The 14,631-nt window shown below is 44.4% G+C and overlaps 1 protein-coding gene across 1 annotated transcript in view; it reads left to right on the top strand.

Moving 5' to 3' along the window:
* The window catches only part of PIK3C2A (phosphatidylinositol-4-phosphate 3-kinase catalytic subunit type 2 alpha), a 112,013-nt gene that overhangs the window by 59,066 nt on the left and 38,316 nt on the right, over positions 1-14,631 (top strand). Inside the window, exons 15-20 of the mRNA XM_054970575.1 lie at positions 1,224-1,366; positions 2,797-2,985; positions 3,713-3,806; positions 4,951-5,045; positions 6,338-6,518; positions 13,902-14,006. Of these exons, the coding sequence (XP_054826550.1) occupies positions 1,224-1,366; positions 2,797-2,985; positions 3,713-3,806; positions 4,951-5,045; positions 6,338-6,518; positions 13,902-14,006 (807 nt within the window). The remainder of the gene's footprint in view (positions 1-1,223; positions 1,367-2,796; positions 2,986-3,712; positions 3,807-4,950; positions 5,046-6,337; positions 6,519-13,901; positions 14,007-14,631) is intronic.

Below are 14,631 nucleotides of genomic sequence, written 5' to 3'. Positions count from 1 at the left end.
TTCATCACTTTGTTTTCCCCTTTGGCTAAATTCTTCATAAGCTGCTCTTGATAGTGTCCATTTGAACCATTCATTATCATAGGCTCCTGCTAGGTTCTATCTTGTACCCCATGGTTTTCAATATCTGTGTAAAACAGCTGGGAGAATTCATCTGGAGATTTGGGCTGAGCTGCCAATATGCAGATAGCTCTATCTCATGCTTCCAGCAGATCCCAGGGAGGCTATGGAAACCATGAACAAGTGCCTGGAGGCAGTTTTGGGATGGATAAGAGCTAAGAAGATTAAACTTAATCCTGACAACACAGAGGTGCTATGGGTGGGGGAATATCTCACCCAGAAAATAGGTTATCTTCTATTCTAGATGGGGTTGCACTCCCCCTAAAGGAGAAGGTTTGTAGCTTTGGCCTCCTGTTTGAATAAACAGATGACAATGGTGGCAAGGGCTGCCTTTCAACAGCTTCAGCTGGTGAGCCAGCTGTGGCTCTTCCTATGCAGCAAAGATCTTGCTACTGTGGTGCATGCTCTGGTGACATCTAGATTAGATTAGATTACTGCAATGCATTGTACATGGGACTGCCTTTGAAGACTATCCAGAGGCCACAATTGGTACAGAATGCTGCGGCCGGAATGTTGACTGGAGTGAGTTGCAGGGACTATGTCATTCTTGTTCCATCTACACTGGCTCCTAATTTGTTTACAGGCCCAATTCAGGGTACTGGTATTGACTTCTAAAGCCCGATATGGTTTGCACCCAGCATACCGATTGTGATTCAGGTGCCTCTGCCATCTGAGGCTAGATAGGTAGCAATCTGAGAAAGAGCCTTACAGTTGTGGTGCCAAAGCTTTGGGATTTCCTCCCCAGGGCGATTTTATCTGTCTCCGACTATTGTTGTCTTCCACAAATGGATGAAAACTTTTTTGATCTATTTGGTATGCTCTCAATAACTTTTATTGGCCTCCTCTCTCTCTCTCTCTTCTCCTCCATTTGTGTAATTTATTATGTGTTTTTATTGAATTGTTTCTGTTGAATCCTTGTATTTTATTAAATTATTGTGTATATATACTTTGTTATAAATGTTTTTAATGTCCAATGTACACCACCTTGGACCCTATTTGGGTGGAAAGGGAGGATAGAAATGTTTATTTAAAAATATTGGGTTTGAATGTCAGTAGGAGAATCTATTTTATGGTTTGCTTAGAGCTGCGTTTTGTTCCTTTTTTAGGTTGACTTTCCATCCTTACTATTTGATATTATATACAAGACTCCTCAAGCTGCAAATACTTCCCTATGTTGTTCTATAGAGGCATTGGAAAATGATTCAAGAGAACGTCTTCTTTCCATTTTTTCCAAAGAGGGTATTCTTGGGTATGTCACACTGTATTAAAAGCTCAGCTTTATCTTTCTAAGTATTTTATTAACTTTCCTCTTTTCAAATGTTTAACTTGTTGAATGTTGAGGATCTTCAGCAAAATGTTTAAATTTTTAAATTTTGCTGTATCTTTCTTTAAATACTTTTGGTGTAGTGGTTAAGAGCGGAAGGACTCTAATTTGGAGAACTGGATTTGATTCCCCACTCTTCTGCTTGAAGCCAACTGGGTGATCTTGGGTCAGTCACAGCTTCCCAGAGCTCTCTCAGCCCCACCCACTTCACAGGGTGATTGTCATGGGGATATAATAACACACTTTGTAAACTGCTCTGAGTGGGCATTAAGTTGTCCTGAAGGACAGTATATAAATCGAATGTTGTTATCATATTATTTATTATTAATACAGACTAATCCACTTTCTCCATCAAGCTTAAACTTTTCCCCCTTTTTCTTCAGTTACTTGAAACATAATAAAATCCCTGTAGCATATATACTGCAATGTTTGAGAGCATGCAACCAACCTGTAGATCATAACATGTGACAATCAATTTTGTATGCATTTTTGTTCATATAATTTGGGCATTGACACAATTCTAGGTCAAATGAGCATGAACTTGACTTTTGGGGAAATTGTTAATTGGAACACTCCTTAACTTTTCAGTCTTGTTTGTAGCATCGTTTTTAAGGACTCAGGCCACAATAGGTTTTGTTTTCATTGTATAAACACATATTGAGTAAGCATCATCTGTAATGTTGGAGCAAGCTGTCATAAATATTTTGAAAGATACCCACAGTTCATATTGTAGAACATTAGTTCTGCTCCCAAAGCAGTGCTTGAGAATTGTGACTGGACAGATAAAACTGAATCCATATGCAAGTAGAAGCAGGCATTTGGAGACATGGTCATGGATGGGGCTGGCCTAGCTCCAGAAAGTCCGGGTTTTCACCATGCCATTGGATATAGACCAACATTACCTTAGGAAGCTCAGATGTTGCCCTTGACAAGGAGCTTACTAGTTATCTGATAGGTTTGCTTTGCCCTCTCTAGGTAACAGGTACCGCACAACCATTGCACATGCTTCTGTAAAACGGAGGGTTAACTAACAACTAGTGTTTTCTATGCAGAAGTGCCTAGCCCCAGGGTGGAAGGGGAGGAGGAAGGAGGCAGTCTCACCAATTTTGTGTCTTTCATGAGAGGCAGTTGCTCCTGAGAAAGGAGAAAGGAGTCTCCTTCAAAATGGCAGCCATTTCCACTGTTATGGTAACTTATTAAAATTTTAAAAACAAGATCTGTCTCAAACTTTTGAGTGTTTTTTCTTCCTAGAGGGCAAGTGGTGATAAAATATATTTCCGAGGGCCTTTAATTGCTGGTGTAGCTGCATTAATATTGCCATGAACTAATAAGCTGTTGTGATTTGTTTTTTAAAGGCTGTCCAAGAAGGATAAAGCCTTTTTGTGGGAAAAGCGACATTATTGCCATACAGATGCAAACAGTCTTCCAAAGCTATTGGCAAGTGCCCCAAACTGGGACTGGACAAATCTCCCTGAAATATATTCTCTGCTTCAGCAGTGGCCTCCCTTGTCACCTCTGACTGCCTTAGAATTACTGGACTCCAAGTAAGTTAAATATATTAATTTCAGTGTCATAAAATATGTTAAAAACAGCCGTAAGGGTGTTAGCACTTTCTTGTATAAGTTACAAATGCAAGCTACTCATTCATTAACTTTCCAAGAGTTTGCTGCTTTAAGAGAAATTTCATGTGGGGCTATGAAGTATGGTTTAAATATCTTTAGTTGCCTCATGTGTATCTGTTCAGAGGCCATAGATGATTAAATATTCCTCTTGTAAGGCATATGGTTCTAAATTATTACTTGTTTACTAGACTTACAGCCTGTTCCTGATGGTTGCTGTGCCAGCAAATAAGTGCTTGGGTTGGAGCATGCCAAGCACCGCAAACCATGACATTGGAATGATGTTATACCAGTGCAGCAGGCAGATACATCATGTTTAAGCTTAAGAAATCAATTATCAGATCAAGGTGGCTTCCAACTACACAATGATGTGGTATTGTCTGTGTAGAGAGAGAATGGCTTACTGGATCTATGATATTAAATACAATCCATTCTTTATTCAAATAATTAGAAGAGGGACTTTTTAACCTATGTACTCTGACCATTACTTGATCAGTGCCAGCATGTTCTTCATGAAAATTACCTGGAACCCTGCAGAGTTATAGTATCTTCCATATAGATGTGGAGATGGCTGCTTCCTCAGCAACAACAAAATACTAACAAAAGTGTTGAGGGATGGACAGTTCATAATGGATCTTGTGATATTTTGTAGTTTTGCAGATCAGGAAGTAAGAACAAAAGTTGTGCAGTGGATTGAGGCAATCAGTGATGATGAACTTGTTGACTTTCTTCCTCAGTTTGTTCAGGTGAGATATATTCAGCATATGAAATGTGGGACCCATTTATTTGCAATTACTTTTTCACAAAATTATGGGTTGTTTAATTAATGGAAAATAAGACGTTAATGTGCAGAGGTGTCCAGATTCCAGAGCTAGTTTGCCATTTATCTGAAGCAAGTCATTAGCAGTCTCAAAAAGCAGGTAATTTCCCACTTATTTCCCTAGCCACATCCACGCTGCCACATTTGCCTATACTACTGCTTTAAAACTTAAAAACCCAGGTCACTTTATACTGTGTTCCTGGTCATGATGGCAAGGGGTGTAATGTAAACCTGTAGTAGCTACATGAATGTGTCATGCTGTGTCTTTCCCTCTGGGCATTAAGAGCCAAGAAAAATATGCTGATGGCATAATGCCAAGATACTTCATGCAGCCAACATGACACTGGGTTTTTCATTAGTTCAATACAACAACCCCAAAAGATCCCAGTTGTTGAGATAGTGCAGCAGCAGTTTGTGTTGGGGAGATGGCTGAGAAAATGAAGGTAGAAAAGCAGAGGCAAGAAGAAAAAATGGACAAGTATTTGAAAGGCTGCCAAAAACCTAAAGTTGTTTCATTGTTTGTTGAACTAGGTAAGCGCATTCATATAGAATGAGTTTTTTCAAATTGATGGTAGCTTGTGTCAAATATTTTTCACCTGGAATATCTCTAAAGCTGTAGATGTCTGCCTACTACAAAGCCAGCTGAGTTTGCCACCAGCAACTCAGACTACAGTAACTGTTGTAGTCACTCAAGCTGCTTTTAAATATTAGGTTATTATTAAAGGTAAAGGTAAAGGTGCAAGCACCGAGTCATTACTGACCCATGGGGGGACATCACACCATGACGTTTTCTTGGCAGACTTTTTACAGGGTGGTTTGCCATTGCCTTCCCCAGTCATCTACACTTTATCCCCAGGAAACTGGGTACTCATTTTACCAACTTCGGAAGGGTGGAAGGCTGAGTCAACCTTGAGCCGGCTACCTGAACCCGGCTTCCACCAGGATTGAACTCAGGTCGTGAGCAGAGATTGGGCTGCAGTACTGCAGCTTACCACTCTGCGCCACAGGGCTACTATAGGTTATTATTACGTTGTATAAAAACTTGATTTTGATTTTTCTTTAATATACAGGCACTAAAATATGAAACATATCTGGACAGCTCTCTAGTCAGATTTCTTTTGGCTCGAGCATTAGGAAGTATTCGAATAGCACACTATTTGTATTGGTAAGAATATTTGCATTTTTCCCCTTCTTTTCTGAGGCAGACTTTTAAAACATTGAACTAGCTGGTTAGCTACTTTGAGAACAGAAAAGGGGTAGGAAAACCATGGAAGGAACCCAAAATGAATTTCAATATGTCCTATTGCATTTTGAGATTTTTCTTAGTCAGGGATGTGGGGAATAAAGTTGACTGTATACTCAGTGCAAGAGAACATCCAAACTCTTTATCCTCTGATACTAATGGGGATATGTTAAAATTAATTTTGGGATACCTTTAAGATTTTCCTCTTTTAACTTCTGCATTAATGCCTCCCCCCACCTTCTGGTTTTACCTAGTATGAGAGCCTTATGGTTTAGAATCATACTTCTTTATAGAGCAGAAAAATCTGTACTGCTACCACTTGAAATCATTTTTATTTGGATATAATAAAAAGGCTGCGGTACATATGTAACCTGTCCTTTTGGACTGACTTTTCCCTTCTGACAGGCTAGATAACAGGTCAGTAACAAGCACCAGAGTTTATAGGCAGTTTCTTGAATGCAATTCACAAACTGTCCTGTTATAAACAAGATGATGTGTTCTAAGGAAAATCTAATTTATCCAGGTTAGTAACAGTGCATTCCTAAGAATATTTTCCTGGGAGTAAGCCCTATTGCGTAGACCTGCTTAGGATCAGTCTCTAAATCATAAATTGGTTGTGGCATTACCCAAATTGCATGAACACTAGGTTTCAGGATGCATGGACTATGATTCAGAAATAAAAATAAAATTGTATATTACCCTAAAGATCCATGGCACAGTTCCAGTGTAGAAGTTGAAGACCTCATGTAGCAAATGTAGCACTGGATGGGGAGGCAGCAATGGAAATTCCCATTCCATAACCCTGTTAGTTTTTTTCATCTCACTGCACATACAAAGTAATGAGTGGCTTGAATGGCATATACGTATGCCTAGTTTGTGTGATCTTTCCTCTTTTTCCCTTCCCCCTTTTACAGCTTCTTTCAAAAGTTCTGTGCAGCTTGTAACTTGGTAAGGTAGAGTTTCTTTTAAATGCATGAACTGTGCAATTGATGTCACAGATAAAGATAAGCAACTTATGAATTGTTTCTTAAGGAGTCAAAGCAAGCTATAAAACAAAGACTTCAGAGAAGAAAGACAACGAACTAACTAAAATACAGTAAAATATCATAGCATTTAAACTTAGATATGTGTGCATACACTTCACATGCATCACATATATCAAGTGAGGAGCATGTGTGCTTGGTTTCCTTCACAAATATTATGTAATATTTCAGGTTACTGAAAGACAGCTTACATGATGTCAGATATGGCCTAAGGTATGAGCTTATCCTTGGCGCATTCCTTTCAGTCTGTGGAAGAAGACTGAGAGAAGAGTTGGAAAAGCAGACAAGACTGGTACAAATCTTGGGAATGGTAGCAGAAAAAGTAAAGCAAACGAGTGGCTCTGCCAGACAGGTTGGTTAAGCCAATAAGTTTTGGATATATCAGCAAGAGCCAGCTTAACTAACAAAATGGTTGCTTGGTCTTCATATTATAGGTTGGCGAGGTCCCTGAAGAACGTAAGAAGAATAAATATATGGGAAATTCTCTCAGTTAAACTAGATTAATAGCATTCTGTGATATAGCTCTCTAGGATTATTGTCTTATAGTCCTTATTGTCCTGGGCTAGGTGAGCAGGAAGCTGGACATCTATCACCAAATCTGAGTGATAGTGTGAAGAAAGATGCATTTTATCTCACCCTTCCTGTGCTATATGCAAAACATACTATTTTTCAGCCCTCATTTCAGGACACCTCAAACTGTTTGGTTTCTACACCTACTGTAGCTTAAAGATCCTGGGGAGATTTTAGAATGCTTTGACCCTGCATTTATCAGCTCAAGCAGAACCCAAAGCAGCTTTCAAGTCACCACCAGAAGCATGACAATATAATAAAAACAAAGACTTCATGTCCAAGAAGTATTAGTCCTTTGTCCCAGGCTGAAACAACGCCCCCATACCCCGCAACACACACACATGCACACACTGCAGAGGTTCCTGCAATGCCTTGCACAGGGGAGCGCAGGGTTGAGCAACTGGTCTTCCTCATTCCTGGCTGTACATCCCTTCCACCTTCCCCCTTTGCCCCCAGGTAACACTCTCAAGCAGGCCACTACCAGCTTCCACACCTCTTTTTTCTTTTTAAAACCAATGGCTTAATATTTTAAAATCTGCTGTGCTTAATATTATGTGCCTTTCGAAAGACTGGGGAGTATGCTGAGTCCTTATTGGGTGTGTTTCTCTTTAAATTCACAAACCAGTGTTTTTTTCTGCATATCACTTGGGTATGTAAAAATTCGTCATCGTTCTTCTGTGCAGCCCCACATTGGGACTGCGCTTGCGCAGGCCTGCCTCGGAGAGAGATTTATAGCTTTAAAACTCCGAGAAGTGGGTGTCCCCGCCCATGGCGCATGCACCGCTTTTGGCGCTCAAACACACATATTAGGGCGGGGCGCCCATCTTATCCCTCAGTTCTCTTTTCGCCGCCGGTGGGAGAGATCACTAGCTTATCGCTCCTTGATTGCGCACTAGTTTTTCCTCAGAACGTTAGTTGTATATAGTTAGTTGTTGTAGTCGTAGATAGTTAGTTGTATATAGTTCTTCAACCTGTTTTTTCCAGATGTCGCACAAGGCATTGTTTAAAAAGTGCTCTCAGTGCAACACTAAGATGCCCCAAACGGATGAGCATTCCCTGTGTCTCCTCTGTCTGGGTGAGTCCCATTGTTGTTTCAACTTGCCGCCATTGCCAACGGTTCACCCCAAAGGCACATAGTGATAGAGCGGCCAGGCTCAAGGCGGCCCTGTGGGAGATGGTCCTTTCGGGATCCAACAAACCATCCGTACAAACGCCCGGGGTTGGTTCGAACCTGCTACCCAGAGTGATAGCCTTACCTGATAAGATGGGCCAAGGAGGCGCTTCGACTGAGCGAACCGCAACGCAGTCAGAACCGGTGCCTGCCGTTCCAGACCCTGTCGGTTCCGAGTCGAATCCGAAGGATAAAGCGGGGCCTACCAAGCGCCACTCCCCGGAACCGACCGCTGAGAGCCGTACCTCTGGGGAACCGATACCGAAGAAGGCTAAGGCGAAGACTAAGCACCTTAAGAAGTCTTCCCATTCATCCCCTCATAAAAAGAGACACCGGTCTACGGCCTCTACCCCTTCTCTTATAATCGAGGAGGAGGTATTACAACAGCCTTCGACACCTTCCCCTCCTCCTACTCCTGTTTTCCATCAGGACACCGAAGGGGAGGCATGTTTAGGGGAACCGGAACCGGCTTTTTCCGCTACGGATCCGAGTCCAAGTTACGGAGATCGCAGACCTACGGCCCAGACATCATTGGCCACAGGCATGCTGGCCCCACCACAAATGCAGCAATTTCAGCCTGTGCAGTACCCTTATGCTTGGCCGGCCCAGACACCGCCCCCCCAGCACCTCCGGCTCCTGGACCCTTCTGGACATACCAACCTACGTGCCAGGGGCAACCACCAAACTGGCAGGATTTCTTAGCCTGGCTCCAATCCATGCCGGCTTTCCAACCTCCTCCCGGATCCGTCTCACATCAGAGCCACCGGTCTGCGGAACCGAGCGCATCCAGGAACCAGCTGTCCGTGATTATGGAACCCAGCTCGGGCTCGGAGGAGGACATTGGATCAGTGTCTCATTATGGAAAGATATCCGACATCGCTTCGGATCCACCCCCAGAGGAAACTGTGGGCGAGCCCCCTTCATCCTTGCCTTTGGAGGATTACAGGCTGTTCACTGAGCAAATGTTGAGGATGGCTAGAGCCCTCGAATTAGACGTCTCCAGCTCTTCGTCCAAACCTAAAAGCAAGGTGCTTCAAGCACTACACTCGGATTCTTCAACAGTCGCCTTCCCAGCGGTCGAGGATCTGCTGGACATTGCGCATGGAGTGTGGGAGAAACCGGCCTCGATTCCGGCGACTTCTCGCAGGGTGGAAGGTTACTACAAGCTGAAACAATCTGTCTGTGCCTTCCTTTTTACCCATCCCAAACCTTCCTCTCTTGTAACGGAGGAAACCCAATCCAAGAACATTACGGTTCATACTCTTCACCCAGCGATAAGGAAGGGCGCAAGCTTGATAAGCTGGGACGAAAGATATACTCTTCAGCAGCCCTAAACTTCCGCATCTCAAACTATCAAGCCATTATGGGGTCATACAACCTGTTTCTTTGGAGCAGACTCTCCTCGTACATTGCAGGCCTCCCGGAAGACAAGAAGGCTGTATTCCGGATCCTGCAGGGGGAAGCCTCGAGACTGGCCAAGCAGCAAATGACTGCAGCTAAGCACGAGGCTGATTGCTCGGCTCATGCTATGGCCTCCGCAGTGGTGCTTCGCCGTCATTCCTGGTTGAGGTCAACGGCACTGACCCCCGACAAGAGAAGTAAAATCGAGGACTTTCCATTCGAGGGCACCTCGTTATTCTCTGAAAAAACTGACGAGTCCCTGAACCAAATGAAAGCCAATCGGCAGACGGCCCGTTCATTGGGGGTCATCTCTACTCAGCAGCAGCCCCACTACCAGCAGCAATACAGATATAAGTGCCGGCAACAATACCAACGCAACACAAGGTACAATTACCAACCTTACCATCATTACCAACAGTATAAGTTGTATCCTTCTTATCAAAGGGGTTCTTCTCAGCATTCTACCCGCCCCAGAACCAAGCAGAATCAACCGCAGTCACCAAAATTCTCCCAGCCGCAAAAGCCTGGGTTTTGACTGACCGACCTAGCCTCGGAACAACCGTCCCTGTTTTTGGACAGGTTGTCTCCCTTTCTTCATGAATGGGAAAAAATTACCTCTGAATCCTGGGTTCTGGCCATCGTTCAATATGGCTACCGTTTACATTTCGAGCATATGCCTCAGTTGTCTGTTTCTGGGAGTTCACCGTTGCCCTCACAAGAACTGCAACTTGCTATCTATCACGGAACTCCTACAGAAGGGTGCAATACAGAGGGTCCCTACCAGTGACTCTCGGTTTGGTTTCTATTCTCGATACTTCTTGGTAGAGAAGAAGGACGGTGGAGTCAGACCGATCCTTGACCTACGACAACTGAATTTGTTTATTAAAGTTGAAAAGTTTCGCATGTTAACACTCTCTAGTGTCATTCATTATCTAGAGAAAAATTCCTGGTTCGCGGTCCTGGATCTCAAGGACGCTTACTTTCACATATCGATCCACCATACCCATAGAAAATACCTGCGGTTCTGTTATGGGGACAAGGTGTTCCAATATGCGGTGTTACCTTTTGGGTTATCATCAGCCCCCAGAGTGTTCACTAAATGCATGGCAGTGGTGGTGGCCTTCCTGAGATCTCAGGGTTGCACGATCTACCCATACCTAGATGATTGGCTCCTGGTGGACCATTCTAGGGAAGCCCTTTTGCAACATGTACACCTCACCATCACTACTATTTCCAAATTGGGTCTTTTAGTTAACTGGAAAAAGTCTACCCTAGAACCCTCGCAATCCATTCAGTTTATAGGGGCTTCCCTGGATGCAGTTGTAGCGAGAGCTTTCCTCCCCGTGGAAAGGCTACGGGTAATCCAATCCTTAGTGAGGCGAGTGGAGTCCAAACGGTTCCAGTCGGCAAAACTCATTCAAAGGTTGCTGGGCCTTATGGCTTCTTCGACAGGGGTTGTTCCCTTTGCACGCCTCTTTATGAGGCCATTGCAAAATTGGTTCATCCGGGCCTTTAACCCGGTCACGGATTCTCAACTACAAAATCTATCTATCCCACGTTCAATCGTTAGATCCTTACAATGGTGGGGAGACCCTTCCAATTTACTTCTCGGGGTTCCCTTCGGAACTTCCACACCCGAGGCCACTTTGACCACCGATGCCTCCCTCCAAGGATGGGGGGGACATTTGGGGTCCTGTTCAGTGCAGGATATTTGGTCCCCGTCTGAATCACACATGCATATTAATGTCCTGGAATTGAGAGCCATACGTTATTCACTTGCTTCCTTTGCAGACCTGGTACGGGACAAGGTAGTGCAGGTGCAGACAGACAATACCACCGCTCTCTATTACCTCAACAAACAAGGCGGAACGTCTTCCCTTACACTCTGCAGAGAAGCGAGACGCCTGTGGCTCTGGGCTATTCGCAACAATACCTGCCCACAGGCCATCCACATAGCCGGCCTCTCGAATTCCAGGGCGGACGAGTTGAGCAGGTTCTTCAGACCGCATCACGAATGGGCAATCAACGACATGTTTCTTCGCCCGATTTTCGAGCTTTGGGGACACCCAGAGGTGGACCTCTTTGCAACTTCCCAGAATGCCAAGGCGGAACTGTTCTGTTCCAGGGCGGGGTGGGACAACCATTCACTAGGGGATGCGTTCCAAATCCCCTGGGTCGACGCACTGTTTTATGCGTTCCCACCGATACCCATGTTGCCCCAGGTTCTTTGCAGGGTCAGGCAATACAAGACCCGTTGCATTCTTGTAGCGCCTTTTTGGCCTCGCAGGGAGTGGTTCCCCCTCCTATGGCAGCTGGCAAAGGGCAGGTGCCATCCCTTCCCAAACGACCCGGATCTACTCCACCGGGGGCAGCTTCGACACCACGATGTCAACTTGCTCAGTCTGGCAGCTTGGCTACTATCCCCGTAGCTGGGGGGTTCTCTGCTGAGGTTACAGAGATCTTGCTAAACGCTAGAAAACCTTCCACCAGAAAGTCGTATGCTTACAAGTGGGATGCTTTTGCAGGATGGGCGATACAGCAAGGGTTTTCACCTTTCTCCTGCCCCTTGCCTAGGGTATTTGATTACTTACTTTCCCTTCTACATAGAGGCTTAGCAGCTACGTCAGTTAAGGTTCATTTGGCTGCCATATCAGCATTCCACGAGAGAGTGGATGACAGGACCCTTTTTTCACATCATGCGTCGAAGCAATTCCTTAAGGGGGTGTTTCGTACTTTTCCCCCGAGGAGGGCTCCGACACCTCAATGGAGTCTGTCTCTGGTACTGGCTCAGTTGATGCTTTCCCCTTTTGAGCCTCTAGCATGTTGTCCGATGGCCCTTCTATCCTGGAAAGTAGCCTTCCTGGTTGCGATTACATCGTTAAAGAGGGTAGGTGAATTAGCGTCCCTACGGGTGGATTCCCCCTTTTTACCATTTTTTCCCCTGAAAGTGGTGCTTCACCCGAGCCTGGGGTTTACGCCTAAGGTGGTGTCTGCTTTCCATTTGAATCAGAAGCTCTCACTACCGGTATTCTTCCCCAATCCTACCTCAGAGGCAGAGAAAGCTTTACACAGTTTAGATATTAAGAGGGCTTTATTGTATTATTTGGATAGAACACGGTCATTTCGAAGGTCCAAATCCCTTTTTGTTTGCTATGCTGGCCCTCGTAGGGGTTCACCAGCATCTAATCAGTCCGTGTCTCGGTGGATTGTAGCGACAATCAGAAGGTGCTACGCTACAGCCAACACGCCATTTCCTGGCACGGTCAAAGCTCATTCGACTCGCTCACAGTCTTCCTCGGCTGCTTTCCTGCGGGGAACGCCACTGCAAGATATCTGTCAAGCGGCGACCTGGTCATCGTCAGACACGTTTGTCAGACACTATGCTGTGGATGCGGGCTCCAGGTTGGACGCTGCTGTGGGAAGTGCAGTGCTTCACTCTTTATTTGTATAAGGAGAGGACCTGATGCAAGGTGAGAAGATTCCAGACGTGTAGTGCTTTGTACCGCTGTTTGGTACCCGGGGGAGATGGAGCTCCTCACACCCGCCCCCATTGGAGAGTAGCTTGTTATACTCCCAATGTGGGGCTGCACAGAAGAACGACGACGAAAACAGTGTTTCACTCACCTGTAACTGTTCTTCATCTAGTTCATTCTGTGCAGACACACATTCCCTCCCTCCTACCCCGCTGTGAGGAGGTATGCTGTGGGCTACTTCCGGCGGCATAGGAGAACTGAGGGATAAGATGGGCGCCCCGCCCTAATATGCGTGTTTGAGTGCCAAAAGCGGCGCATGCGCCATGGGCGGGGACGCCCACTTCTCGGAGTTTTAAAGCTATAAATCTCTTTCCGAGGCAGGCCTGCGCAAGCGCAGTCCCAATGTGTGTCTGCACAGAATGAACTAGACGAACAACAGTTACAGGTGAGTGAAACACTGTTTTCTACATTGTTTGTTGTTGGTCTAGATCAAGATGGGTAGCCATGTTAGTCTGTCTGTAGCAGTAGAAAAGACCAAGAGTCCAGTAGCACCAATAAGACTAACAAAATTTGTGGTAAGGTATGACTTTTGTGAATCACATCTCACTTCTTCAGACTCTTGCTCTTTTTCATTGTTAGTCTGTTTCACTCACTGCTCATAAACAGGATTATGGACCTTGCTGGTACAGGGAGAGGTCCCCAGAGGCTGGGCAGCATTCAACTGACACCCTAGCTACTGTACAACTCAGCTGTGTTTGGTGGGGCTCAGCACCCCTCAGCACAATTCTGTTCAGGCAATAAATAATGTTTAAACAATTACATAATGTCAATCAAATGTGTAAATATTTCAATGAAAAGTTTGCTAGTATAGAGAATGATTTGTGTATAATAAAATGATCTGTCTATGTTCAGTTTATTTTACACTAACATTACATTTCCTTGGTAAAGTCTTGAACCTTCTGGTCCTGGAGTATGATTTATACACAGGAATAAACAGTTTTTATTATTTTACCAAGAATGACCATAATGTATAAGAATATTGAAACAGCTCTTGCATATATTGATAACTAAACTATCGGTATTTCACAAAAATAAATTTGTAATACTACGTTATTAACAGGTTGTCTTGCAAAGTGGAATGGAACGTGTGCAGTCGTTTTTCTTAAAAAACAAATGCCGTTTGCCTCTTAGTCCAAGCCTTATAGCAAAAGAACTGAATGTCAAGGTATTGTGTCTAGATTTTCAACTTTACTTATGTATTTTACTTTATATAAGTATGACTGGAAAGTGAGAAGATGAACATTGATGCTGGTTGCACAGTCTTTTCACACCATGTTCATGTAGATTGTTTGCCTACAAATTAAATTTAGCAAGAGGCCTGGAGTAGGAGGGGGAAAAGAATGTAGAACTCTTGTTACAGATAGATCATGGCAAGTTGCTTGGGATAAGGACTCAAAGAACTTTAAAAGGTAGGAAAACAACTGCCCTGCCAAAGATCTATCTAGTCCAACTTCCTATTTCAGCTAGGGGTGTGCAGGGCCACAGTGATTCGGTTTTCCCAATTGGGTTTACCTGAATTGGAAAAAAAAATCAGAATCAAGCAATTCCTCGAAGTGGCAAGCTGAAATTCGGGTATGCTTAGGAAAGATTCGGCCGTTATTTTCAATGGAGAACATGCTTCCGGCTTTCCAGGAGCCTGGGGGGCATTTTCTTTCCGAATCACACCAAGTGTGGTGGGGACCTTCTGCTAACTCTCCTCTAATGACCCCCCAAGTTTCAGAATGATGGGATTTCGGGGGGCCATGTTATGACCTCCCAAAGAAAGTACCCCTATCCTCCCCCACTCTCCA

The sequence above is a fragment of the Eublepharis macularius genome, chromosome 2 (assembly GCF_028583425.1).
Source record: "Eublepharis macularius isolate TG4126 chromosome 2, MPM_Emac_v1.0, whole genome shotgun sequence".
NCBI lineage: Eukaryota > Metazoa > Chordata > Lepidosauria > Squamata > Eublepharidae > Eublepharis > Eublepharis macularius.
This window is presented reverse-complemented; position numbering and strand designations above follow the sequence as displayed.